The 26082-nt window shown below is 42.8% G+C and overlaps 1 protein-coding gene across 1 annotated transcript; it reads right to left on the reverse strand.

Annotated features, from left to right (window-relative positions):
- Positions 1–16547: 16547 nt before the first annotated feature.
- On the reverse strand, positions 16548–20171 carry FGF6 (fibroblast growth factor 6). Its single transcript, XM_005234735.1, has 3 exons — positions 19832–20171; positions 18790–18893; positions 16548–16724 (listed from the first exon to the last, which is right to left on the reverse strand). The coding sequence occupies exons 1-3, from the start codon at positions 20169–20171 to the stop codon at positions 16548–16550; spliced, it is 621 nt and encodes a 206-aa protein (XP_005234792.1).
- Positions 20172–26082: the final 5911 nt, after the last annotated feature.

Genomic DNA, 26082 nt, shown 5'->3' on the forward strand with positions numbered 1-26082 from the left:
CCTTGATACGCTTCAGTCCACCCTCTATAAAATAAAGTCCACATGCCCAACATGTGCAGCACTTGTCCATCCCTTGTTGCACTGCGTGACCTTTCTTTCTTTCCTGGATACATCTCCATTGTTTCCTATATTGCCTAATGTGGTATAACCAAATGCTTTTCAACCTGTTGGACCTGAGATGAGAAGGACAATAGACGTGTGTGAGGCAGCTTTTGCTTGGTGGGTGGGTGGGTATCATGGTTGTAGCACAGCTTCCAGGGCAGCAGAGGCGGAAGAGGACACCCATGGCTGGCAGAGCCCTGCCAGGTGTCCCCAGGGCTGAACAGCAGCTGAAGTGTCTTGGTAGGCAGTAACATTGGGTATGCAAAGAATCAATAAAATATTCCTTCTTTTTTTTCTAAAAAAAAGCCCCCAAACTCTAAGATAACTGTAATATCTTCCCTTTCATCTGCAGGGGAAGGGAGCAAAAAGATAAAAAGCAGCCTCTAAAACACTCTTCTTGGTTACACTCCAGTTTAAAAGACTGGCACTCAGCTGTTCATGGAGCATTTTGCCCACAGCAGCTCTGTTGTGTTTCACTTCAGTTCTTTTTAGTACTGGAAACACAGTCAGTGTAAATAGAAATGTGCCCTTGGGGAAACCTTTTCCTGTGCCATTTTTCAGACTTGAAATAGAAGCATTTAGGTGCTCAGGGTTGAAGGGAACTTAAATTTCTTGGTGCTTTTATCATGTTTGATGTTTGATTTTGGCTGCTCTATTGAATCTAAACCCTCATAGCCAAATGCTACTGGAATAATGTTGCTATTAAACTGGTCAAGGATTTTTTTTTATTCCTGCACATCAACACACACAAAGTAGAGAACTCAGTTTTATAGATAATTTTTTAGAAGTGTGAACATTTTGTCTCTTGTAAAAACCTATAGGGCTTGGTGGAACTTAGGTTGGAATCTGATGCTATAAAATGTAGTTTGCTAGCATGGCAAACTACTTGCAGTCCTTGAAACACATTTGGTTTCTCAGCAGCAATACAAGTTTAGTCTTGGGAAATGCATGCCCTTACACAGGGGGCTAGGAGGGGTGGAGATGGCAGCCTTACAAGCAGAAGCAAAAGTTTTAAAATACTTTTAAACGATAGTTTCCTTATTTTATGTTTCCAGATCTGGTTTGGGATAGGAAAAATTTGGTACGCTATCCACAACCCTTAAGTTTTCAACTTTACAGCGATGCTATTTGATCTATTCAGAAATGAAGATAATGTCCAGGCAGTCTAATCTCACCAGTCTATGTCTACAGCTTTGTACCTGTGTTTTAGTTATTATGTGAGTTCGGGGGTTTCTTTCTGAAGAAGAAATAGCATTTTTAAAATTGACCTCTCTAGCATCAGTTTGTTTTCAGATGTAAAGAAACAAACAACAGCCTTGCAAGATTGAAAAGATACACTGATATTACAAAAGATTCTGACAAACAGATTTGAAATGCAACTATAAAGTATTTCTGAGTAGTGTTTGCAAACCAAACAGTGACATTAGGTTAATGAACAGCACTGAAAAAAGGTGGAATTAAAACTAATAAAGTAGGAGCAGAACATGCAACATACTTCTTACTTTAGTCAGAAAAAAAGAAAGAAAAAAAGTGAGTGAATTGGTTCACAGCCATCTCCATGGGTAGTGTTTTGTTTCAGTCTGCTCTAACAGCCTTCTGTAATGTACACTTTCTGTGCAAAAGCTGTACATTAAAATTCATTAAGATTGAAAGGAAGTATCAGTAATTTGGGCTAAAATACTCTATGGTCACAGGTGCAACAAAGGAAATTTTGGTTTAAGAGAATTTTTAAAATTCCCCTGAGAGTCATCAAGCAGATGCCCAGAGGGGCTGTAGCCCACGGCCTTGGACATATTCAGAACTTGAGTGGGCGAAGTCCTGAGTGAGCTGGGCTACCTCGGGAGTTAGTGCTGCCGTTATCACAGCTCAGACTGGAAACCCCCAGGGACCCCTTCCCACCTAAATCTTTCTCTGATTCTATGACACCGGGTATGGTAACTTATTACACTGCATTCATTGACAGTTTCCAATAAACTAATAGGATAATTTCCCCTTGTTAGACAGAAGATGAGAATAGATAAAAACTTTGTTCTAACCTAGTTTTAAACTTAGTTCAGGCTCTTGGGTTCACTTTTGCATTCATTTCTGTCTCCTGAACAAAGGGATAAAAAGGCTTAAAGAAATGAAGAATGGAAAATGCAAAGAGGGTGGGGGAAATAGACTGAAACTGTCAAAAGACAAACTATGCAGACAACCTCAGCAGAAGCCAAGGGCCCTTTTGCTGTGGGACAGTAACAACAGGATGTGACTGATATGGTTAGAATTGCTTTAGTACAATTGCATGTGTTGCTCTTTAGCTCTGAGACTTATTTTTTAGTGGGATCTCTTTGAAACTAAAACTTAATTCAAAACCAATTTGCTCTATAAGTTTTAATAGTCATTTTTCAACATGAAAACCTAAAGAGTAAATGAAGAAGTCCATGACTGAACCAAGCATTGCTCTTGTACCTGTACCTCTAATGCAAAGCATGCAGAAAGAGTCCTAAGCTACTGCAAGACTAATACAAGATTCTGGAGTCCTTTAAAGCAACGCGGAGATCAAACTTTGTAAAGGGCAGGGCAAGATAAGTAACAGTGACGTTATTTTTTTACCTAAAACTGTGTTAGCTCAGCTTTGCTCAGAAGCTGGCATCTGTTTGTTGAGGTGTTTCTGTGATGGGGGCACCTGGAGCACATAGACAAAGGTTTATTAGGTTGAGTGGAAATCTGGCAAAGATATGTCTTGAACTCTGCCCCTGATTCAGGTTTTCCATGACAGAATGGCTTTTAAGGTAGATTTGCAGCTACACTTCTTTGTGTACCGCAGAGACAATAGTTCTTCATGTTACTTTCTCAGACACTTGGCAACACTTCCATGCAGTCAGGACTTCAGATCTCAGGCTAAGCTGATGGGAACAGCAAGTGGCACAAGCGACTTACTTGACTCTAACTTCATGATCTTGCCTGGTTACAGTCACACTGCTGGCAAGGAGGAACTTGAGTGACACGTTGCACCCTGGATGCACAGGTTCATCAGCTGCTGGGACGCTGATCCTGCACCTTGGCCCTACTGATCTTTGGCCATTTTCACAGCTGGCACAAGCTGGTGTCATGCCAGGGCTGGCTGGGAAATGCATTCTCTTTCACAGAAGACATGCAGGTGGTTTTTGTCATCTTTATTGAAGTTTTGGATTCTCACCAAACCGCTCAGTTTTCCAAAAACAAAGATTTCTTGGCTGATTTTTTTTTTTTTAACTTAGAAATGCAACTTAACGCTTTGTTTCTAAATAATAATAACAAAAAAAATCTTCTTTATTATGCTTTCCATAGTCTTAATGGACTTTCTTGCATACCAGGAGCTGGCTAGCCTGCCTGCTTAGTCTGAACATGACTATGTCTCTGACACTGGTGTCACTTCAAGACCCATTGCTCCATGGTTCATTCATTCCTCGATCCCCACTTCTGTGGAAAGGATGGAAATGAATTCAAGTTAACATTTTCATGACAGCTGACAACTAGCTTAGCATAAACTGAGGTGGTGCAAAACACACACATAGGATATTTTAGACAGAAGAAATTTCATAGTCACCCAAGTGGCTTGTAGACCTGTATGTTGATTGTTACAGGGGTGTAGAAAATAAATTCTGTTTGAGATTATCCAGGTCTTCTGAAACTGGCAAGTTTCTCTTTAATATCTGCAACACAATGTCGACAGATTTGCTCAAGGTTTACAGGATGTGGCACCCATACATGCCCCATACATGTCCCTTTCCCACATTTTCTATTGCTCTAATCATTGCCTTTGCAAAATGTTGGTTTTTTAGTGAGCTGGCACGGAAGGGCTGCAGCTTCTCTGACTAGATTCTGAAATCTGCCCTGTGCTACAGTTTATCCATCACTGGCATACCCATTTCTGCTGACTTGTCTACCCAGGTAGTGTGTCTTGTCTAAAAAAAATGTATTCTTTTTCCTGGTGTGCTTGCTTCTAGGTCCTTATGAATACTGAGGATACACATACACAGCCTCAAAAAGAAAATCAGTTCATGCACCCATCTCCTCTTGTAGTGCACTGCAAGGCAGCTAAATGTACACTGACTGACTGCTTTATTTCAGGAAAACACTTCATTTTATGTAGTTTCCTATTTCCAAACATTGTTGTTAGTCTAGCACTGGGATTTAGTGCTTTTGCATAGGGTTGGCTACATGGTTATATTAAAGTGAAAAAGTACTTAACATATTTTCACTAAGGGACAGTAACCAGGCAAGATCATGAAGTTAGAGTCAAATAAGTTGCTTGTGCTACTTGCTGTTCCCATCAGCTTAGCTTGAGATCTGAAGTCCTGGCTGCATGGAAGTGTTGCCAAGAGTCAAGGTAGGGCAAGGGTTTGTCATGGGTCCACTACCTTGTAATAATTGCTTCTGTTTTGCCCCTGTGGGAACTGTAAGCTGGCTTGTCCCTCACTGGATGACTGAGGTGGTTAAAGTGTTACTGAAAAGAAATTATGATCTCACTGAATGACACCTATACTAGTTATAATCACCTTCCTTATGTTTTTGCAGCAAGTCTATTGCCTCTTCAATAAACTGGAAGATTTGTGTTGGCCTGGTGAGTCCTGGGCCCAGGTCACAGACAGAGCATCCCCAGGAAGACCACCAGGCTCTGATCACCTGGAATGGCTCAGAATGGATTAATTCTCATAAATATTTAAGAAAAAAGTAGATGCTTTTCTCCAGACAGCTCTGAAAAATGTAATTGCAAACAACTCTGTGAGTTTATACATTATCGCTAATGATTGCTCACTTGACCTAAGCTGTATGGTCGCATTGTCCTTGAGGAGCTATTCTAGTGCTGTGAGGTCTGGTCCATGAAATAACAAGCACACAATAAAATTGTGAATTGTAAACAGTTAACTTAGGGGGTAGAAATTTAGTCCCGATCAAGGCATTTTGATCCACACCCTGTAACAAAAAGTAACCAACAATAATATGCATGCATGCAATCCAGGATTGAATAACATGTTCACATCTCATGATCCAAGGACACAGCTTGTTCAGCTCATCTGGACTTATTGGCCCCTTGGATTTTAGCCAAACACTTTGCAGCAGACTATGGCTTCCAAAACAAACATGCTTTTGGGTTGAGCTGGATGCAGAGCTTGGCTGGAGAGGAAAAAGAAATCTCCGCTTGTGGCTGCATACTTGGTTGTTTGTTTTTAGGATTTTTTTCCAGTGACAGCTATTTCATCAGCCGGGATTGGTCACTGCAGTTAACTGTAATTCCAGTTTGCATTATATATATTAAACCTAGAGATTCCCCACAGTTTGTCTTAGCCTCAGTCTCCCCCTCAGTTACCCAACAGCTGGAAGAGATTCTTACTTCCTCCTTTACTCTTGCGTTCTGACAAGGAAACCAAATGTCCTCTTGGCTTCTGCTGAGTCATTTGTAACTCCAAAAGTGAGGTGCAAGAGTTTGCAGTTGGGTCATTTTTCCAAGGAACAAAAAGTCTTCTGTAGTTAAATACCTGGGATGTAATTATGTGTTCCGTTGTTTAAACTGATGCAGAGCAGGGTGGCTTCAGTAAATGCCAAAAGCAAAACCAACAGAAACAGAATGTAAAAGAGATTTGGGGCTGTTTCTTTCCTTTTATGAGCATATCTTAAGTTACACTGCCAATGCTGACCAGCACACTGAAGTCACTGAGACACCTTTAGATCATGGCCTGCAAATGTCTGTCAAAGATGCTGAATACCCTCTGCTTTCCTTAGCAACAGTGGGAATGGGACTGAGCATTGCTAAGCTCCATAGGGACCAGATTGTTTCACAACATTTTAATTTGTTTGCAAATCACTTAATGAAATCCAGACAACAGCCTCACCCCATTGTCATGCTCTTACACAAAACTGTCTTAAATGAATGTCTGGCAGTTCCCTTGAGAGGCTGGAGGGGGAATCCCCAGGTTATAGACTCTCTGCCTTTGCCACTCCTTGCCCTTTGAGACTCCTTAGTGTAAGAAAGGCTATCAACGCAACTGTTAAAAAAAACAATGGCATATTGGGTTGTATTAGCAAAAACATAGCCAACAGATCGAAGGAAGTGTTTATTTCCCTTTTGTGAGGCCACATCTGACACTGTCTGGTTTTGAGCTCCACATTGCAAGAGAGATGTTAACAAGCTGGAGCAAGTCCAGAGGAGTGTCACTAAGATGTGTGCAGACTGGAACACATAATATACAAGGAGAGGCTGTTGGAGCAGGGTTTGTGCAGCCTGGAGAAGATAAGGGGGAAAATCTGGCTGTAGGTTCTCTACTTGAAGGGCCATATACAGAAGATGGAAGTGATTTTATTAGGATGAGGAAAATAGATTGCTGAGGTATTTGTTCACCCGCCATTTATCAGAATTGTCCCAGTTCAGCACATATGGCTAACTTAGTTTTCCACATCATCGGTTTTGCAGTGTCTGCTGCGTGTGAGAGACAGTGCAGAGAGCTTCAGTGCGTTGTCCACAGACACGTAGGAATCCTGTGGGAGAGCTGAGAACTCAGCCTGGGACTTCCTCATGCTAGCCTGGCACCCTGTGAGCATTTCCCTGCTGTGTCCCTAGTTACAGAACCCCAGTGTGAACCTTTTCCCAGAGGTGTCTTTCTCCTCCGGTTCCAGAATCAAAATTGTGAAAAGTCATGCTAACCTCTCCCTATAATGGCCGATTTCCAGACAAACGTGTTGTGCATCTCCAGAGTTATGATAATGTATCTCAATCCAGGCGGTCCCAGGTGAGGCTGGTTGGGGCCATTAAGGCCCGTTAGTGCCCTCAGGGCTCTGGCAGCAGCTTCTCTGCCCAGCCAGGCCTGGTCTGGGATCAGAAGGGACTTGCTGTTGAGGGACGATATTGCTGGGGGGCACTAGTAGGATTTTAAGGGGTGCAGAGCCAGACCAGAAATAGCAAAGTGGAAGAGGACATGACAGGGCAGACTTAGAGCTGAGGGCTGGTGGTAGGGTCTGAGCTGGCCCTGACCAGCCCCAGGGACTGGGCGAGCCCACGGGGGAAGATGAGGTTTGGCTGAGGGCTTGGCGCTGTGGGGATGCCAGAGCCCAGGAGATGGCCGGTCCCTTGGGAGAGCTTCTAGGGCTGAGGCCCCAGGTGGTCAGCAAGCAGCTTGATGGCACTTGTTTGGGTGCTTGGGAAGGGCTGAGCTCACTCCTGGGGAGCAGCATGGCCGGCCGGGGACACCACAGCCCTCCTGCCGCGGCCAGGCAGGGGCAGAGGCCTGGCCTGGCCAGCCTCCCTGGGCATGGGGCTGGGGCGGGCAGGCCCACAGCTCAGCGGGGAGGGTCATGGCACATGATGTCCAGCATGTCCACTGTCCCAACCCAGGCTGATTTAAATAAGACTGGGCCCTGGAGGCACCTTTGGTCAGGTTGCTGGCCTGGCCTTCTGCAAGGCTGAGTTTAGCTGACTTAGAGTCCAGCAGTCCCTCTGCTTGTGTGGCTTTTTCCTGACCTGTGAGAAACTGGGCCCAGCTCCCACCTTTGCTGTGGTTTCTCATCACGTTTCCTCAAAGACAGGCTTTGCAGAGCTGCTGGAGATCCTGTGATGTCCACACTGCGGTCTCCTCCGTGCAACACCAAGTTTCGCTAAGGAGAAAAGGACCAGGAGGCAATTAGGTCCTCAGGTCTCCATGGTATTTCAACATTGCATCCCAGCCCCTTTTGCCACTCCTAGGATCAGCGTTGGGATCCTGCACAGAAAATCATACAGCCTGGACTGGAGGCTTAGACTGAGTACACTGGGCAAGCCTGAACCTGCTTCCTACCTTATAGCAACATAAATTTCAGGTGACATTGATATGCGTAATGTACAGGCTGGCCCTTTGGTCTCAGACTGTGTCAGCCTGTTACTTCCCACCACATACACCTTTAAAAGAAAGAAAAATATATTAACACTAAAATGTCTCACACAGTTATCATTTAAACTAAGGAGAATATTTTCATTTTTCTACAACACAGAAAATAAGGACCTGTTAAACAGAATTTGATGTTTTCTGCCATAAGCTTTCTTGACTCAAAAAAGAAATGGGTGAAAACTACTGAAAATCAAAAGGTTTTCAGTTACCACTTTTCTGATGTGCCTGTTTGCATGTCCTAAGGAAAGTAAACAACTTATCTGAAAGTTTGTTTTTTACTGACTAGAAAGCCTATTTTTTCACTTTGAGGAAAGCTCTGGCTACATTTTTTCGTGAAACTGTGGTATAGTACCTGCCACTCTTCTAGAAAAACTGCTAGCTCAGTAGTTGATGAAGAAGTGACTATAGCATTTGTATGATGCTCCAGATTTTGCTGGTGAGGTGAATCTCAGTTCAGTAGATTTCTTCACAATCTGCCTGTTTCTAAGTGTCAGTGATCCTTTCTGTGTTTTTTTTCCTTCTGTATTTCTTTTTCCCCGGAGTTATCGTTTCTGCAGGTGGCACACTGCCCCCTGGCAGTCAGACAACCAGCATCTTCCCCCAGGCTCCTGGTCCTGCAAAGAGCGTTTCTGGTAGTCGATGAACTGGAGACTGTATCATTTGTGATCACTTATGGTCCCACAACACTATTTGTAATAGTGCACTCAGTGAGGTAACAGGAAAAAAAGGGATTTCTTACATATGCTTTAAAATTACTCTCTTCAGTATAATTTGGAAAAGGCTGCTGCTTTCTGCTTTTGCACTCAAGGTGCTCCATGCTGCAAAACCGCATTTCCTGCCACAGATGTCATCAGCAGGGAGATCCAATGAGCTTTGTCATCTTATGTCATAGAACTATATAGTAGTTTAGGTTGGAAGGGGGCTTTAAAGGCCATCTAGTCCAACCCCCCTGCAATGAGCAGGGATATCTTATACCAAATCAGCTTGCTCAGAGCCCCGTCCAGCCTGATCTTGAATGTTTCCAGGGATGGAACATTTACCACCACCTGTCTGGGCAACCTGTTTCAGTATTTCATCACCTTCATCATAAAAAAATTCTTTCTTATATCTAGTCTGAATCTACCCTCTTTTAGTTTAAAACCATTATTCCTTGTCCTGTTGCAACAGGCCCTACTAAAAAGTCTGTCTTCATCTTTCTTATAAGCCCGCAAATTTTTGTATTTCTTATTTCTATATTTCTTATAAGAAATAAAATTTTCTTATAAACCAGCAAAATACACAGTATTGAAAGTCCATAATAAGGTCTTCCCAGACCCTTCTTTTCTCTAGGCTAAACCACCCCAGCTCTCTCAGCTTTTCCTCATAGAAGAAGTGTTCCAGCCCTTTGATCATTTTTGTGGTCCTCCTTCAGACCTGCTCCAACAGCTCCATGTCTACATCCTTTAAGGCGTTCTGTGCGGCACTGCCTTTGATGTTTAGGCTCATGTTTTATATTTGCAAAAACCTTGGCAAATCTTCAGGCTGGAAAATTCAGAGTAAAAGCAAAGTAGTTTTCATAATCAATTTACCTGCCTAGTATTATGAGAAATTAAACCCCAAATATTGTGTTTTGTGGCTTTCCTGCATAAGGATGCAACAGATGCTAACACGGGGAGGGACCGGAAGCCTGTATCAAATCACAGCCATGAGGTGTTAGCCTCCTTTCCCCCTTGTGCCCAGTCCCATGGCCCAGAACTCATGCTTGGCCTCTTGTACCTCGCTGCTAAATAGCAACACAGCCACCAGAGGGCAATAATAACAATAACAGCCAATAAAAAATTGCAGTAATCAGCCTCAGGAGGTCAGACTCTTTCTACCTGTCTCTTGCACCGTAGGTGTTGGCGTTAGGTGACATCCAGATTTCAGAATAGCACTGCTGCCGCCCTTTTCCCTGAAAGTGGTCTGGACTTGCACCTGAAGCCATACAATTCATGCACCTGTGTCTTCTCCCAGATCTTGTGCACCTACAACTGAAGTAGCCTTGTATCCATGAGTTGCCAGAAAGCCCTTTTTTTTTTTTTTTTTCCCTCTTTCTTTCTTTTTGTCCTTTCCCTTCAGGCGACTGGATCCTTCAGATTATTTCTGCAGCTATTTGTGCTGGTGTGGGTGAATTCTAGTAGGAAGGACATTTTCTGCTCCGTGTGCAGGACAGATGTGGCTTGTGTCAACAGGAAGATGCCATCAGCTTTTAGGCTGCCTTCCAGCAGAGCACAAGCTGTGCTGGTGATCCATTTGAGACATCTGTCTGTGACTGACCCCTTTTGAGATGATATCCAGAGTTTCATCCAGAGCTTAATGAATCATGAGGCTATCACAGGGGCCGTTAGAGGGGCTAGATAGAGGGGATTCTTCCTGATACAACCTTCTCTAACTTTGAGGTTGGTCCTGCACTGAGCTAGAGTTTGGATTCAAGCCCTCCAGCAGCTCTTTCCCATCTAAATATCTTTGAGTTCATCTTGCTGCCATTGCTGAGCAGATTTTACTGGCTGCAGGAAGGTGTAGTGCTGCCTGCTTTCACCTGTGCTCCTCACACTGTAACCTCCAGCCAGCTCAGGGCTGGCATGTCTTTTAGGAACTATTGACAACTCAGGCTCATCAAGCTAATGAAAACAGCACCTGCTGATGTGGGTCATCAGAGAAGCTAGAGCCTGAGTAAGTGGACAGATTATGGGTCTCTGCCAATGGCTTCAGGCCAGGGGACACAGAGGGCAGCATGACTTGGGGGAGGGGAGAGAGAAGGGACATGCTGGGATACTCCTGCTCCATTGTGGGTGCAGGGGAAGACTTTCCAGAGGAGCATTTATATTTTCAGTGACAAGTCAGACAAAAGGACTTGGGAGGAAAGAAGAGACTAGAGGAACAGGATTAGTACAGGGAGCTAGGAGAGGTGCCTCTTTAAGCCATTCGACCAAGTTTTTTGTTTCAAGTGAATTTACCCTTGTGTACTAAAGCTTCCCTGACAAGCATCCCACAGCCTGTCCAGGGTGAGCAGCAGAGTTGCTCAGACAGAAACCCAAGCTGAAGTGGTGAGAAGGATAAGGTAACCGTGTCATAGGTGTATCTGTGGGAACAGGTACATCATTAAGTTTCAAATTACCTGAAAGGAAGCAGAATATTATGTATACCAAGCAAAGTTCACCCAGAATTTTTCCTGCTCTTCATAGAGGTGTTGGGCTTAGCTCAGCCACCATCTCATCCCCCAAATTCCCTGAAGATTTTTAATCCTCTGAGCTGAGAGCACAGAGTAGGAAGGGAGCATGGTAACTGCTTATGTCTCCCAGGGCGCCTGGGTACTCGCTTAGGTGTGTCTGGCCAGCATCACCTTTCAAAGGGCAAGCTGCAGCACAGGGAGAAGAAACTAGACTGTGTCTGAGGTTGTCTGAGGTCTGATCTGACCATGTATAGTCTTCTCCTAGCCTCTGCAGATGACTTCATACCAAATCATTTATGTTTCTGTTTTGCTGGGGCTAGGTTGGTTTACATCAGCTGCCAGTTTGTCCCATTGTTTCCGGTTCGTGCATGTGGGTTATGTATCTTCTTCTCCCGTTCCCACTCCTGCCTACAGTGACTGGCCTTTAGAGCTGTAAACAAGGCACTTCTACAGTAGACAGAAGCATTGTTTAATCCACCAGTGAAATGAAGTCCTTTCTCAGGTGAAACGTGGCACATATGCAGAGCAATGACACGCAAGAATTTATAACTACTTGCAAAGGGAGTTATTACAGGGAAATGCAGGCAGCCAAAACACAAATGCAGAGAATGGCTTTTAGCCAGCATGGTGGTGGCTGATGTTCTTACACTCCTGAGAAGGGCCACCAGCAATCAGAGCTTTGGAGAATTGTCTGCTCTGCGATATCGTGCTGGTATGGATTAAACAGCGCACTTAAACAAAAAGCAGGTGGCATATTCCCAGCTAGTTGTTTCTAATACCTTAGTCTGTGTCCTCAAACTAGGAGAGATCATTTAATTGACTGAAGGACTGATTGTCAGCTTGGGAGGGGAGAAAGGGAGATCAAAACTTACCAAATCACTGAAATGGAACAGTGTTTCCCAAATACCCAACTCTGAGACATAGTGAGGCAGAATCCCTCAGAGATGACTGCAGGAAGCTGCTCTCCCAAGTCCCAGACAAGAAGAAAACACCATTAAAAAAAAAAAAAAAAAGAAAGAAAAAAAGAAAAGAAAAAAAAAGCCTTTCATATTTAATGAAGTAAGGGATATGCACTGGTAGTTAAACACTGAAGAGCACTAGCAACAGGAGAGCAGCACTAGACCCTCCCCACATAAAAAGCACTGGAGTTTAGACAGGTGGCTATGACAGCTCATCTTGAATCAGATTGCACTTTTATTTTCCTTCTTTTCTGTGAAACTCCCAGGTTCTCTATAGCTGGCACTGCTCTCATGGCTTGCCAGGCAAGAAGTCTGAAGAACACAGAAGTCTACCACAATTTTAAGTGTACCAATGCATCCTCTGGTTCTAGTCGTGACTAAAAACTGGGGGTGAGGGGAAGGCGGGGGTGATTTAATAGAGCAGCTCTGAAGCAAGGGAAAAACCAAATGTTAAGAGGGATCTGGAGTCAAAACACTACCAGAAATGTATAAAAGTTTATTTTATTAATACATTAAACTATTGTGCGCAGCACATACATATAAAAATAGAAGCAATTTCACAAACAACTTATTGGACAGTTTTGTGTTTCTTGCAAATTTACACTCTCAATTGTGAGTCCACATTGCATCAGAATATGAGGTATATTTTAGTGAAAAAAAAAGAAATAATGTGAGAACTTTGGCACCATTTTACTGTGCAAAATAAAATCTTGGAATTGAAATAGTTAGTGAGGTATACAAAAATTACTCTGCTTTTCCACTGTGTGTGTGTCTGCATCTCTGCATGTTTGGGGAAAATTAGATCATTTAAGAACATGATTCAGTGCCAGTCAAGACTGGTTTCTAACAGAGGTAGATTAGGTCTTAAATTATTATGGTATTTGCCCATGGAAGAGGGAACCTTGAAAATAGGTATCAACTTCAAGGAGAATCCCATGTGCAAAATATGGGCAAGACAGGCTGGTGTGGGGCATTCACAATGCTTTCAAAGCTTGTAGCCCATTCCATGACTTGGCATTAACGAGCACTGAGTTGAGACATGTTTGACAGGGACCACTGCAAGAACTGTCAATAATAGGTTGATAATTTGGCCCTGATTTGCAAAACTCCTTTACTTTCATGAGTTTTCTTTACATAGTCACATATCCACGGAACTATTCTTCTAAAGAAAGTTTTGCTTGAGCGTTTGCCAGAACATGCCCATATTCTCTCCATAGCCTCCGTATCACGAACATGCAGCTTACAGAAGGTTTGGGTTTTTTGCCCTCCATGCTAGCCTAACAAATTTATCCTGAGTTGTGTAAAATGCGTGGTGGTCTTCCTAAATCCTCCTTCTCCCATGCAGGTGGTAAGGAAGGAAGTGGAATTCAGCTACTCAAGCATGGGGCAGAACAGGATCAGGCCATTTCCTAGGCAAGTTGTACAACTCCTTGAACACTGCCACAGTGCTCACTGCTGCTGCGAGCTGCCACCCTAGACTGCACATGCACAGCAATGTGTCAACACGTGCCTTAACTCCTCTCTTGAAAGCAGCCACGCATTGGCTTAAGGAGCACCTCTGTCAAAGCATCATATCCAACTAGTCTATAACCCCACAATGCTTCAGTACTGCACTGTTTATGCTGGAGGGGTTTCCTGCCACAGTTATCACTCCTGACAATGATGTTTCACTCTCATATTACTCAGGATTCTGGCACTGGAAGACCTTTCGTGATTTCAGTGTTGACTTCAATGTTGATCTGGCTGGCATTGATATGTAATAAGAAAAAAAAATGGTGTAAAGAGGAACTCAGCAGAGTGACTGGTGAGGCTTTCCAAATGCCCACCAAAACTGCATCTGCAAGGGCCTGCAGTTCTTAATAATAAACTCTGAACAGCAGGCTGCATCCAGAATTCTTGTGACCCAGTCTACTGTTTATTCTTGCTCTTGACCAGTATGTGCAAAATGGAGTCAGTGAGTCTGATACTCACCTTTTATGCCAGCTATCCCATTATTTATCAGTACTGGCAACAATACATTACTCTAGACTGCACTGGTTTAAGAGGGAACAGACTTCATCCTATCCTAAGGACACTGGTTTAAGCTGTAATAAAAAAAAACACCCTTGTGTGTCAGCATTCAAACTATGATTTCTTGTACATCCATGTACTCTTCCATCCTTCTTCAAACTTAATTTCAAAGACAATTAGGAATATTACACAAGGATACAGGTTGCCAGCTAATGTATTTCAGCACAGCTGTAGTCTTCTTATCTGTACCTCTAGGGATTCTAGGTCACTGTAACTGTCTAATATCCTCCAAACTTTTCTCTGACCCACTCTCCCCACTCAAAAAATCCTGCTTTCTCTCTTAAAATGCACATTTTTCCAAAGAAAACTGTTGCACACATTGTGGATGAACAAAGTGTGCCAACTTGGCTTCTCTCTACATACCGCAAGACCAGAAAATGAAGAGTAACTCCTTTCCTTTGCCATACCCAAAGTGTCCCATTCACATGCTGTAAGCAGTATTCCATTCTTTTTTCTCTTCATTTACACTGTGATCACCACTTACATTTGAGCAAAATAAATTCAAGTATAACTCACACAAAAGGAGCTGGAAAACTGTACCTTGTTCACAAAACAATTGTCTTGACAATTTTTCAGAAAGCGTGGCTGTAGATACATCCTTGTAGGTGTGCTCTTTGGGCCAAATCTTCTGCAGCTATAAACCAATAGTCTTACCAGGCTTACTCCAACTGAGGATCTCACCCTGACAGTGTTTTTCATGCATGTCAGAAGGCTCAAATTCATCATGAATAGACACTCCCTGCAAATAGAATGGCATGTCAAGGCTGGACATAGCCACATTTTGGCTGGACGTGGGAGATTATCTTGCACTCAGATGTTCGCTTCTGCAGCAGCATGGTCCATCTATGCTGAAAATGCTCATGCTCTGACATTGCATTGAATCTAGTGTCAAATTTAGGAGCATGCCATCAATGCAGGAATCCCAAGGCTTCTGGTAACTGACATTTATAGTGACTATTGACTTAGGGACTCTCAAAATACTCTTTCAAAGGCACGGAGAATGTAGCGTCATTGGTGATCTGGAAAAAGGTTGTCAAAACAGGCAAGGTTGTGCGCCATTTGTGTGGCTTCTAGGAGAGCTTTGGAGAGTATTTCATACAGCATGCCCTGTTGTTTTTGAGACTGATGCTTTGGAAGTGACAGAAATTGGAATTAAGGCACAAATTCCTCTGTCCCAATGCAGGAAGGCATGCTTATGTAGCCTCCTTCTTCCTCTGTCCTTCATACCTCAGTGAGGTGTGATAGAGAAGCACCAAATATACTTAAAGCAGTAAATAGAAGAAATTTCAAAACAGAGAAATTTTCTAAAATAACCTTTTGCTGGAAGCTTTCATGAATATCATACATTTTATAAAATGCATCCTGCAGACTTGTTCTAGTTCTTAGAGATTAAGAAGCTTCAGCCTAAATGAAATACAATGCCTTGAAATATTTATGTCTTTCTATGTGTGCATGCATATAAAGGCACCTGGGCACCTAGAGACTGGGATGGTTGATTCATTAAAATATGTAATCACATAGATATACACTCACACATCCCATGTCTAGATATATACATGTATTTATATTAAAGATCTACACACCTATATTTGAGGTGAGTCTAAATTAAACTCACAAAATGCCATCGGAAATCCTTAGCTCCAAATATATTTTGCATTTGGGACACATCCGTGATTTATCCTGAGGTCCTTCTTAAGGGAAATTGTAGGCCTTCATTTTGCCAACAAGTCCATGTGAGGAGACCCTGGAGAATTCCTTCAGAGATGGAGGGTCTCTGGGGGTAGACAGTTTGCTTGTGTAGAAGTAGCTTGTGGAATTGGCGCCTTAACGATCAAAATAGATTGAGGACTTTACAAGACAGGACACAGTGTGCAGGAGGAGAGACGCAGGTAGATATTCAGATGGAGTTAACTGCTTGAAGCTCGGTGAAGCAAAGTCATCTGATGATTTGGCCCATGATATGTAAACAGCTTACTATGAAAGGTTATTATCTGAGGTAATTAATACTATTTAGTAAATAATCTATGATTGGTTAGATGATTACCCACAGCCATTCTATATCTCCCAAATACTTCCTTTGCACTCCAGCTTACACTTTTCTCTGTTCAGCACCAAAGGAGGCACATAGCCATGTAAAATTTGTACAGAGTAGAAGAGAAGCAGCATCACATTACATACATTATGTGATGAATCTAGTACAAATATTTTTATCCAAATATACACATACATATATAGATTATTTTTTTTTTTTTCAATGAACAGTATAAATACTTTACCTGGGAGATTATTCCCATGTGCAAAATGAAATAGTTTTTCCTGGGATTTAATCTTCTGCTTTGCTCACGTTCATATTCTTGGTAAGAAGTGGGTCACTGTCATAGCAGGAGAAACCTTGTTTCCTCTCTTCACTCTCCCATGTTTGCTGAGTGCTATGTAAGCACCACAGTAAGCATTTGATTCATAGGCATTGTAGTTATTGGGCAGCAAGGTTTCTTTGAATTTGCACTCATCTTGGAAAACAGCCTGAAGAATAGAAATGGGAGGGGGGAAGACCAAAGCATGTACAATAAATATTTCATGAAGGCTCTAGTCATTTTTCTTACTAGTGTTTTCACAGAAGAACTTGTTGCAGTGCAACAGGTGGTGCCGCAGCGACTGCATCCAACAATAAATATCCCTCCCCAGTGCTAATGTGGTGTCAGAGGCACTCAGATGCCACCTGTCCAGATAATGGACTGTGTACTTCCTGTGACAGATCAAGTTATTTCTTCATAAATCATGGATTTCTTAATTTTATTTGCAAGCAATAATTTCTGTCAGCATCATGCCCTTTTCTCCAAATGACGTAGATTTATTTCACAACTCCTCTCTGCAAGAAGCCCTGTAATTTATAAAAGAACGATATGCTGGCTGTTAAACAGCCATGTCCAGGGAGAACTATTTGCTTGCATAAGGCTTTTGAATAAGACCTCATATTAGCACTAAATCTTTTCTTTTGTTAAATCATAAGTGATACTATATTTAACTGCTAGTGAGAGATGAAGCAGGTTCTAAGCCAGGGAAAGTTTTGGGTTTTTTCATGTCACATCATGTAAATCCAAGGAGGGGGAGTTATCGGGGAGAGGAGGTGCAAGGACATGCAGGAGACAAACAGAGCACCGATGGAATTAGAAGACAAAGCAGAATAATTTCCTGACATCAAATGTCTGGCATATGAGACACCACCGGTGCTGTTCTATTTGGACATCTTTGTAATAATGCCATTTAAAGCTTGTAAGAGTTCAGTTTAGGGCATTGCATTGTGCAAGGGAAGATGCACATCTCTTACAGATTTGTAAAACGTCTTTGAAAATAAACAAGACTGGATTGAAACTGCAGGGAAAGAATCAAAGGGACATCTGAAGCCAGACCCTGCATTTCTTTAGAAAGACCTCGTCAAGCAAAGCAGTTGGGCTTGTAGCACTTTTTAGGTGCTTGAAATCAGACGCAATTGAAAGAATATCTAGAGTGAAACTTTAAAACGTCCCACTGTCATTATCTGTGTGAGAAGAAATCAGTCATATTAGTAATGGCTACAGGTCCTTCACAACATTTGATGTTTTATTAAGCAACTGAAATGCTTTGTAGAAATTACAGCTGTTTCCACAAAAATTACTTTGTTGTTTCTTGACAAAAGAGATGAATGCAATCAGTGCCATGAATTACTTTGAGGTGGACTGCTTTTGCCTGTTGCCCAGAGCCAGCCTCTTTCAAAGCCGCTTCCTAACAAGAGCTTTTTTTGCTGAATGTTGAGACTAGAGATGCCTTGCTCATGCCTCAGAGATTAAATTGCAGTTAGATGGCATAGATAGCACTTTCTAGATAAGGATGATGCTGATGGTGTTTCAGTGTGACTTGCATACCACTGTTAATAGCTATTATTGTTTTCTTACCCTTTGGTACTGATCTCACAAAACTGGTCATTAAAATAACCCAGGTGCATATGCTGACTTTGTAGAGTAGACTTCCTATTTATTCTTCATGGTGTAGTTGGTTTTGGTAGGAAGAGACATGTAGTCATTTTACTAATGGTGGCTAGTGTCAATAGCTCTAATTGCACCTCTCTGACACACACCTGTACGCACACACATACACATGCAATCACATACACACACACACACACTTGTGAACATACACACACACACTTTACCTTCTAAGGCTTTTTGCAGAGCACAGCCTTTTGCTTTATGTACAATGCAATGCAAAAAGCGATCAACTGGTTTCAGTCTTAGTAAAACAAGTTTGCAGTGCCAGGCCCTTAGAAGAAGCCATCTAATTAACCCACAGTATTCACAGAATGCATCCATTTGCCTAGGGTTCTCCCTGTACAATCTTATTGGAAAGCTTTAAAATAACAGACCTCAGCCACACTGCTTGTTGCACTAAATAACACTGATGACACCAGGCTGGGCAGGCTCCCTGTAATTGAAAAGCTATTTTCTCTGCTTGTAATCAGAGATTTTCAGGAGGGGGGGGGGAAAAAAACCTCAACCCAAAACCTTTGCCGCCTTTGTTTAAGCCTTGAAAAACGATTCACACTTGTACTCACCGTTCCATACAACTTCCTCTTGTTATTCATTGCAATGAAGAGGGCACTTTTCACACCGAACAGGCTAACGACACCTCTCTCTACAGTGGATATTTCAAAGAGACCTAAAAAAATGAGAAACACAATAGATGTGTTATCACAGAATTTAAAGCTAATCAAAGGCAACTCAGATATAATTTATTTATTTTAAAAACCTATTGAACTTGTCATGTTTTCTTTATTAGAATTATCTCCCTAGTCCAGCAAAATTGAAATACACAGAGATCTTGGTTTTTCTTACATGCTGTAGGATTCCAAAATAATTATTCTGGAGTCATAGTCATAGTCACATGCTTTATAATCCTTTTGCTCTATCAAATTCTTTTGATCTGTCAAACTCTTGGGCTATCTTAATTAGGTATTTTAATCTAATATGCTAGAGTTACAGAGTGTTTGTTATTGAGCTGTGAAGAAGTGTGGCTTGCATTTTGAAGTCCCTCACAATATCTTAGTTGCAAAAGATTTTAGCAACTGCCCACTACAGGAAATGCAAATCCATAGAATCCATAGGGCTACTTCTTTTTTTTTTTTTTTTTTTTTTTTTATCTTATGGTAACAGAACAGTAACCATAACAACAAGCCAACCAGGAACAGCAAGCCCTTCCATGACTGAGTGTCCCAAAAGTACTAGTCCACTAGGATTAAAAAATCATACATTGGCACTCTGAGCTCAGAGACCACCTCCCTCATTCAAAAGGCAAATGAGAAGGTGAGGAGTGAGCAAATACAGCAGAGAGACAGTTTTCAACCTGGTTTGTCTTTTCTCATCCATGCAGTAAAGCAGAGTAAAAATAAATTGTATCTAAATTTGTCTAAGCATTTGTGACATGTTTCAGCCTGGAGGGTTACAATGTTGATTGATCCCAGAGACTTTTAAAAGGCAACAGATGTAGCACAGATTAATAATATCAAGTAATAACAGTTGCATTCTATGAAGGGTAATTACTCGAGTTCACAGCAATTAAGTGACATCTATTCTATTTCATTTCTGGATGCAACTCACTGTATTGGTTTTCATTGTGAACTCCGCTTATCCTTCCGTCTGGGAGGATTTGAAGGTGAAACCCGATGCCCACGTTGCAGTAAAGCCTCCGCTGCCTCTTGATTCCTAGCAAATAGTCACTTTCCCAGTTCACATCTGACTTCTCCCCTGACATCCCAGCAATGGACCTGGACAACAGAGATTGCCATCCTCTTTCCAGCAATGTGCCATTAGTTCTGCTTACAACTGGATGTGTTGAAGCAAGCCCAGCTAGAAAACCCAGGAGAACGAAAGCAGGCAACGTCCAGTGAATGCTGGCTTCGCAGGACATAGTGATGAGAAGTCTTTGTGCAGTGGCCATCCGGTTCACCCCCTGGGCACGTGGTCAGAATTAATGGCCCTAAAAATACCGCCCTTCTTGTTTTTCTCCCTTCAGCATGGTGGCAGAGGCTTATTTTTGGAAAGCAAATAGAGATTGCTGACATGAAACTAAAGCCTGATAGCAGTTGGGTTGGAAGCAGAGACAGGCCAGCAGGACTCAAACTGGTGGGGACCATGTTTTGTAGAACCTGCTCTTCTGTGGGCAGCCTCAGTTATATTTGATTGACCCATCTTTATAGTGCAGAGGCTGTCCCTCCCCACATCATCACTCTGACATCAACAGCTTGCCAAAGGTAAGCAAGCCTGCCAGGGCTGTAACACTAACCTGCCATCCTCCCAGCCTGGCTGAGGTCTGATGAACGCTGTCACCGAAGAGCGAAGAGCAGAGGCAGGAGTGAGGTTTCACTGGCTGTTGAAAGCAAAGGAGTCAAATGGGTCGGCAGTCGGAGGCCTGACAGGCAGCTTCCTTATTTAGAGAAGAAGGTGTAAAAACAGTCAGGGACCTCATCAGCAAGCAATGAAAACTTTGCAGCCACTTCCTTGGTGGCACAGTCACTGGGTATACATCAGGGCAGCTCAATATCGGGGAAAACTGGCCTGAAGTGGCCATTGCTCTTTTTGTACATATCCAGAAAATCCACGGCATCTCTTGCTATAGCAGCCCACATGCTAACAGCTTGTCTGTACCTCTAAACGGAGTGCTCTGGCTGGCAGAGAGGTAAGCCATGTTAAAAGGAGAGGAAACCCCGGGGCTTGCTCCTTATGTGAGCACATTTCTGCTGCTTGCGGCAGCAATTCTGCTGAGCAGGGCATGCAGGCTGGAGCACTGTTCTTGCAGTTACACATAGCTGGGGACATTGATATATTCCTAAGTGTTCATGATTTTCACTGAGGTGACTTCCAAATGATCACATTTATTCAGGGAGGGTGTGTGCCTCTTGCAGGGGTGCAATTGTATTTGTGTTTGCAAGACAAGGGCTTAGGGAATGTGTTAAAGAGGAGGAAAAAGGGAAAAGGCCACAACTCCCTACTGTTTCACTGTCTCTTTTCTTCAAGCCCAAATACTGTCTTCTTTTGCAATAATGTATGAGCATCTTCATTTTCCTCTTCCATTTGCTGAGGCTGTCTTGCTGTTTCCCCTCATTTTGCATTGATGCTCTTTCAGCTTCTTTGGAGCTGAACAGATTAGACAACTAGTTTCATGGGACTTATTAACACATTAGTGGGAGGAAAATGGCTGAGACTTATGCAAAACTTCTTCGCCAATACATCTGTCAGCTTTCCACAGCACAGAACTTGTGCCACCTATGTCATTTGAGATGACTGCACGCTAATAAGGAGAGTACCTGGAAGCGTAATTGAACTGAGCACACCCGGCAGGACACAGTTTCACATGGACAGGGGTGTGACATGAGGCCTTGGCTGCTGCAGACTCTCAAGCAGGAGCACCCCGAGCCAAGGGGAGGGATTGCAGCCCTGAGGCAGGTGAGCAGTTAGATTCAGTGAGGTACGAAGTGGTGATTGTTCTCTTGAGAGAGGCTCAGCTATAAAAAGATTGGGAACCACTGAACTAGACCCTGGCTTGTGCTAAGTGGCATTTCAAAGCCTCTCTGCCTTTGTTGAAGCAGCACTTGGAGTATCTTCTGCCTTTTGCTCGCAATGAAAATCTTCAGATGCTTTCCTCTCCTGCCTTCTACTTCATCTCATGACTCTTCAGCTATGCAAAGTGCATATATAATTATTGTTGAAGTATTATACTAGTATTTCACACCCCCTCAGCACAGCCGCAGTCTTTATGAGGAGCCAGCATTGGTGGGAGACAAAGCCCTGGGTCACAGTTATAGGGATGGAGCATTGCTTTCCTAGGTCATCTTATGCTACAGTCTGAAGAAGGCCTGCCCATTCCCAGTGCGTGGGACTCATGGAAACCTTGCCTAATCTCAGAGCCATCCCTGTCCATAAAATACGCTGCAATATTTTATTTCCAATTGACTTTTTTTCCCTCTAGAGAATGTTTCAAGTGTAATTTTGCAGTTTTCTCACAATCAGTGTCCTAGGAGGAAAATCAGAACATAACTGCCAATCAGCAGGAAAAACAGCATTTGGTGGTTTCATGGGTTGAGAGACAAGGGTGCAGACCTGGCTTTCCATCATTGGCTTTTGATCACCTTTGCATCTTTGTGTCTCATTTGTCATGTTCCTCATAGCAAAGCAAAGGCATGAGCTAAAAAAGCTTCTCTAACTTGTGCTGGCACATCTGTCACTGCAGATTCCCAGTGAGCTATTCTGTTGGCCCCATTAAGGAGCACTTTGTGGGATTGCACACTGTCACATCCCAGTACCCTCAATCCTAGAGTGAATAAAAAAATGAAATAAATTCTTCCAAGTCTATCAGGTGCATTGCTTTGGCTTTTAGTCAGCCCAGCTGGAAAGTGACTCTGAGAGCTGTGGTGAGCTCAGGTAGCTAGACCAGGGGACAGTTTCCCACCTGCAGTTTCTTGCTGAGCAAGTAGAACTGCTAGCACACTGTATGGAAAAGGTAGCCAGATTTCTTTCTTGCCAAAATCAGAACTTCTTTTGCTTGATCTGGAAAAAAAACCAAACAGCTGAAAATTGTGATTTCACTGGGACATCTGGCCCTCATAAGACCAAGAGTCTTGGTACCTGGCCTAAGATTGAATGGTGTGCAGCTGGGAGACGAAATGTATGCTGTAGTCTTATACTGCTCAGCAATTCTGCATGGAGCTGAAATGAGTCTTGAACCATTCCATAGTCTGACCTGTGGCCAGCAGGTTGCTGAGTTTCTGTGTATTAGCAAAGCAGTCTGAAGATGAACTGCTATGTAAATTCTGGAGCATACGATTCAATTAGGCAAGTCTTGACTCCTCTAAAAGATGTCTCATTCTGGGTAAAGTTATCCTCCTGACCCGTGAAGTAGCTGTTTCCAGAAAAAAACACTGTAACCTTTTGATTTTCAGGTAGCATGTTCTCCTGGCTTCATGTACCCAGCAAATTTGGAAGGCATCAAGGGAGACGCTAGTAGCATTTGCAGTAAAATAAATCCTGTGAAGTCCAAAATGGTAAAAAATTATTTCAGCAATCAACCTGTGCTTAATCAATATCTTAAGGCCCAGGGTGACAGTGCTTACCACCTAATTAAAGTAACAAATTTTCATTGTATTTTAGTATGATATGAAAATAACACTCCTCTGAAACACAGCAGTACAGATCCATTTTCAGATAGCCTAGGAAAAGCCACACAGCTGAGCAGTAACATGATATGGATGCAGAGCACATCTTTCAAAAATGCATGATGACTTAGGGTCCTAAGTTCGATTTTCAAATCTTTTAAAAGTCTCTCTCTATTTTAAGGCTTGGAAAGAGCAATCCCTCATTTAAAGACAGAAGGACAGACTAAAATTGTTCACCTCATCTGTGTTAAAGACCCAGGCTGGTGGTGGAACAGAGGAGAAGGGAGATTTCCAGGTGACAAATCTGACTGTTGTGGCAGGGCAAGTATTGCAGGCTCTGGATAACTTGCATAAAACACTGTTAGCCCAAGTATGACCATGGAGTCCCACCAGAGCATCTTTAGACTAATGGGGTTTGTTGGTCAGCATGTAGAGATTTGTAACACAACTGCTAGGACTACTATGAATGCAATATGAATCACAGTATAAAAGCAGCAGAAAAAAATAATGGAGTGAGGGTTGCAGGGACGGGCTGTATTGATATCCAAGGATGTGACTGATAGCTGTAGAACTGGTAAACACCGAGGAGCGTGTTGTTGGCATCAAGACTAGATCAGATAGGGCCACTGTAGATGATTACTCAGCAGAAGACTTGAGCTCTGGTAGCAGGAGGATGCAAAAAGGGTTATAGCACACTGCATTTATTATTTCTTTTCCTGTTACACAGCAAAGAGGCAGATTTGTAGCCATACAGAAACCCAAAATGAATAAACAAGATGACAAAGAGTAACCTTGCTGAAGACTTTTGGAAGCTGAAGAAAACAAGCAAGCTTCTGAAGCCAAAGTATCACCTCATGACAACTACTGAATCCTAAAGCACATAAAAGACCTCTTTAAACCCAGTTTGTCATCACCAGTCAAAAAGGAATCCAAGATACATGGTGAAGACTTGACAGGGAACCTACCTTGACCATCACGTCACACAGAGTGATCCTTGCTAGGCCACTTGGGCACAAGCATATTGTTGTATGGGGGTACCTGGGTAAGAGAGTGGATAATTTAAACAACTTAGTCATCTAAAATAATTAACTTCCCATTTCTCCACGAGGGTGCTCACTGAGTTTTCATATGCTAATTTCCTACAGACAGGCACAAAGGACAGAATGGCTTCCTGCTGGTTTTTGGAGGAAAGAGGGGAAAAGGATCTACTCACAAAGGAAACTGTGGAGGATTTGGGACTAGATGGATGCTAGCTTGCTTGGAAGAAATCTTGATTTACTGCTTATTCATGCTAAATTCATACTCTGAAGAGGGTATGTCAAGCACAGATCCAGTCAGACGTATCCATCTTTTTCTCCTGAGGACTTACCACAGAAGCTACTTCATAGGAACACAGAGTAGCTTTGCTGTGCTTGCATACAGGTAAGGTCATAGGCAAATCTTGCTCTTTAAGACATGACCAAGAATCCCTTCTTGCAGCAGAGCTGTTCTCATTGTACAATGATGTAAAGAGCAAAACTTGCATCCTTTATCTTTACCATTTTCTGCACAGGATCTTTCCTAGGTTCATACCTGTTTGAAGTTTTATAGAAGAGTGAAGCGGGGTTAATTAGCATTGACATATACAGCTGTGGGTTGGTTTCAGGGGTGGCGGGTTGGCCAATGTAGCTAAGGTGCAGCTGTGGCTGGTTCTGTTAAGTGGTTGAGAGCCAATGAAGAGAGAACAGCCGAGGAGCAAGCAAGAGGAGAGAGAACATATGCTCTGGATGAGGTGAGATGAGGAGAAGGCAGTAGAGGGACTGGCATGAAGAGTATGCTGGTATGAGATGGTAAAAGACCTTGTCACAGCAAAATTTGGCATAGAAACCCAGAGGCAGGAGTCCTCTAGGGAAGGAAATTGTGTTTTGACTTCTATTCTAGGGGCTGGGAGAAGAAGATAGCCCACATAGCCTGCATAAGCAGTTGGTGTTGAGTCACAAGGAGCAGCCATAGCTGCTGCTGATTGCATTGACACAAACCCTTGTGGAGCTCTTGCCAGCGCAGGCTGAAGGAGATTTGGGCTTCTCTGGAGGTGCAGAGTGCACTGTACTGCTGTAGTGCAGAGCTGTCAGCAAGACATGCATTTTAGTGTAGCTGGCATTCTGGTTCTTTTCCATTTGAGGGTATGATAAAAACCCACCCTGAACAGTTCTGAGGTGGCCATGTCTGCCTTTCTGTATCTTATAGAGGTTGAAATGACTGGCATAAGACAGTGGTGACTCCCCAGTGAACCTGTGGGTTCCCAAGCTGGTGTTTTGCACATCAGCCCACGCTGCTTCTCTCATCACCTCCTCAGCTGTTCCCACTCTGCAAGGACAAACAGTCCAAGGGCAAAATGCTGAGCTTGGAAAAAAAAAAAAGTGTCAGCCACCAGCCCCCACAGGGATCTGTTCGGTGTTATTTATTAGAAGAGGGGAATGACGTGCAACATGTTTAATTTAGTTTTAGTTTGTTAAGTGTGTGGTTTTCTCATTACAGCAGGAACAGGGACATTGCAGGAACAGGGATGCTAAATGTCCCATTTAGGTAGCATTATTAATAGGAAAGCAAAAATAACTTGTTTCTGTTGGTGGTGGTGACGAGATTTTGTCCAAGGGCCCAGGTAGCCAGATCTCTCTGTCATTCCCGACTGTGGAAGCTATTCAGATGATATGCTGTAAT

Source organism: Falco peregrinus, chromosome 6 (genome assembly GCF_023634155.1).
Source record: "Falco peregrinus isolate bFalPer1 chromosome 6, bFalPer1.pri, whole genome shotgun sequence".
NCBI lineage: Eukaryota > Metazoa > Chordata > Aves > Falconiformes > Falconidae > Falco > Falco peregrinus.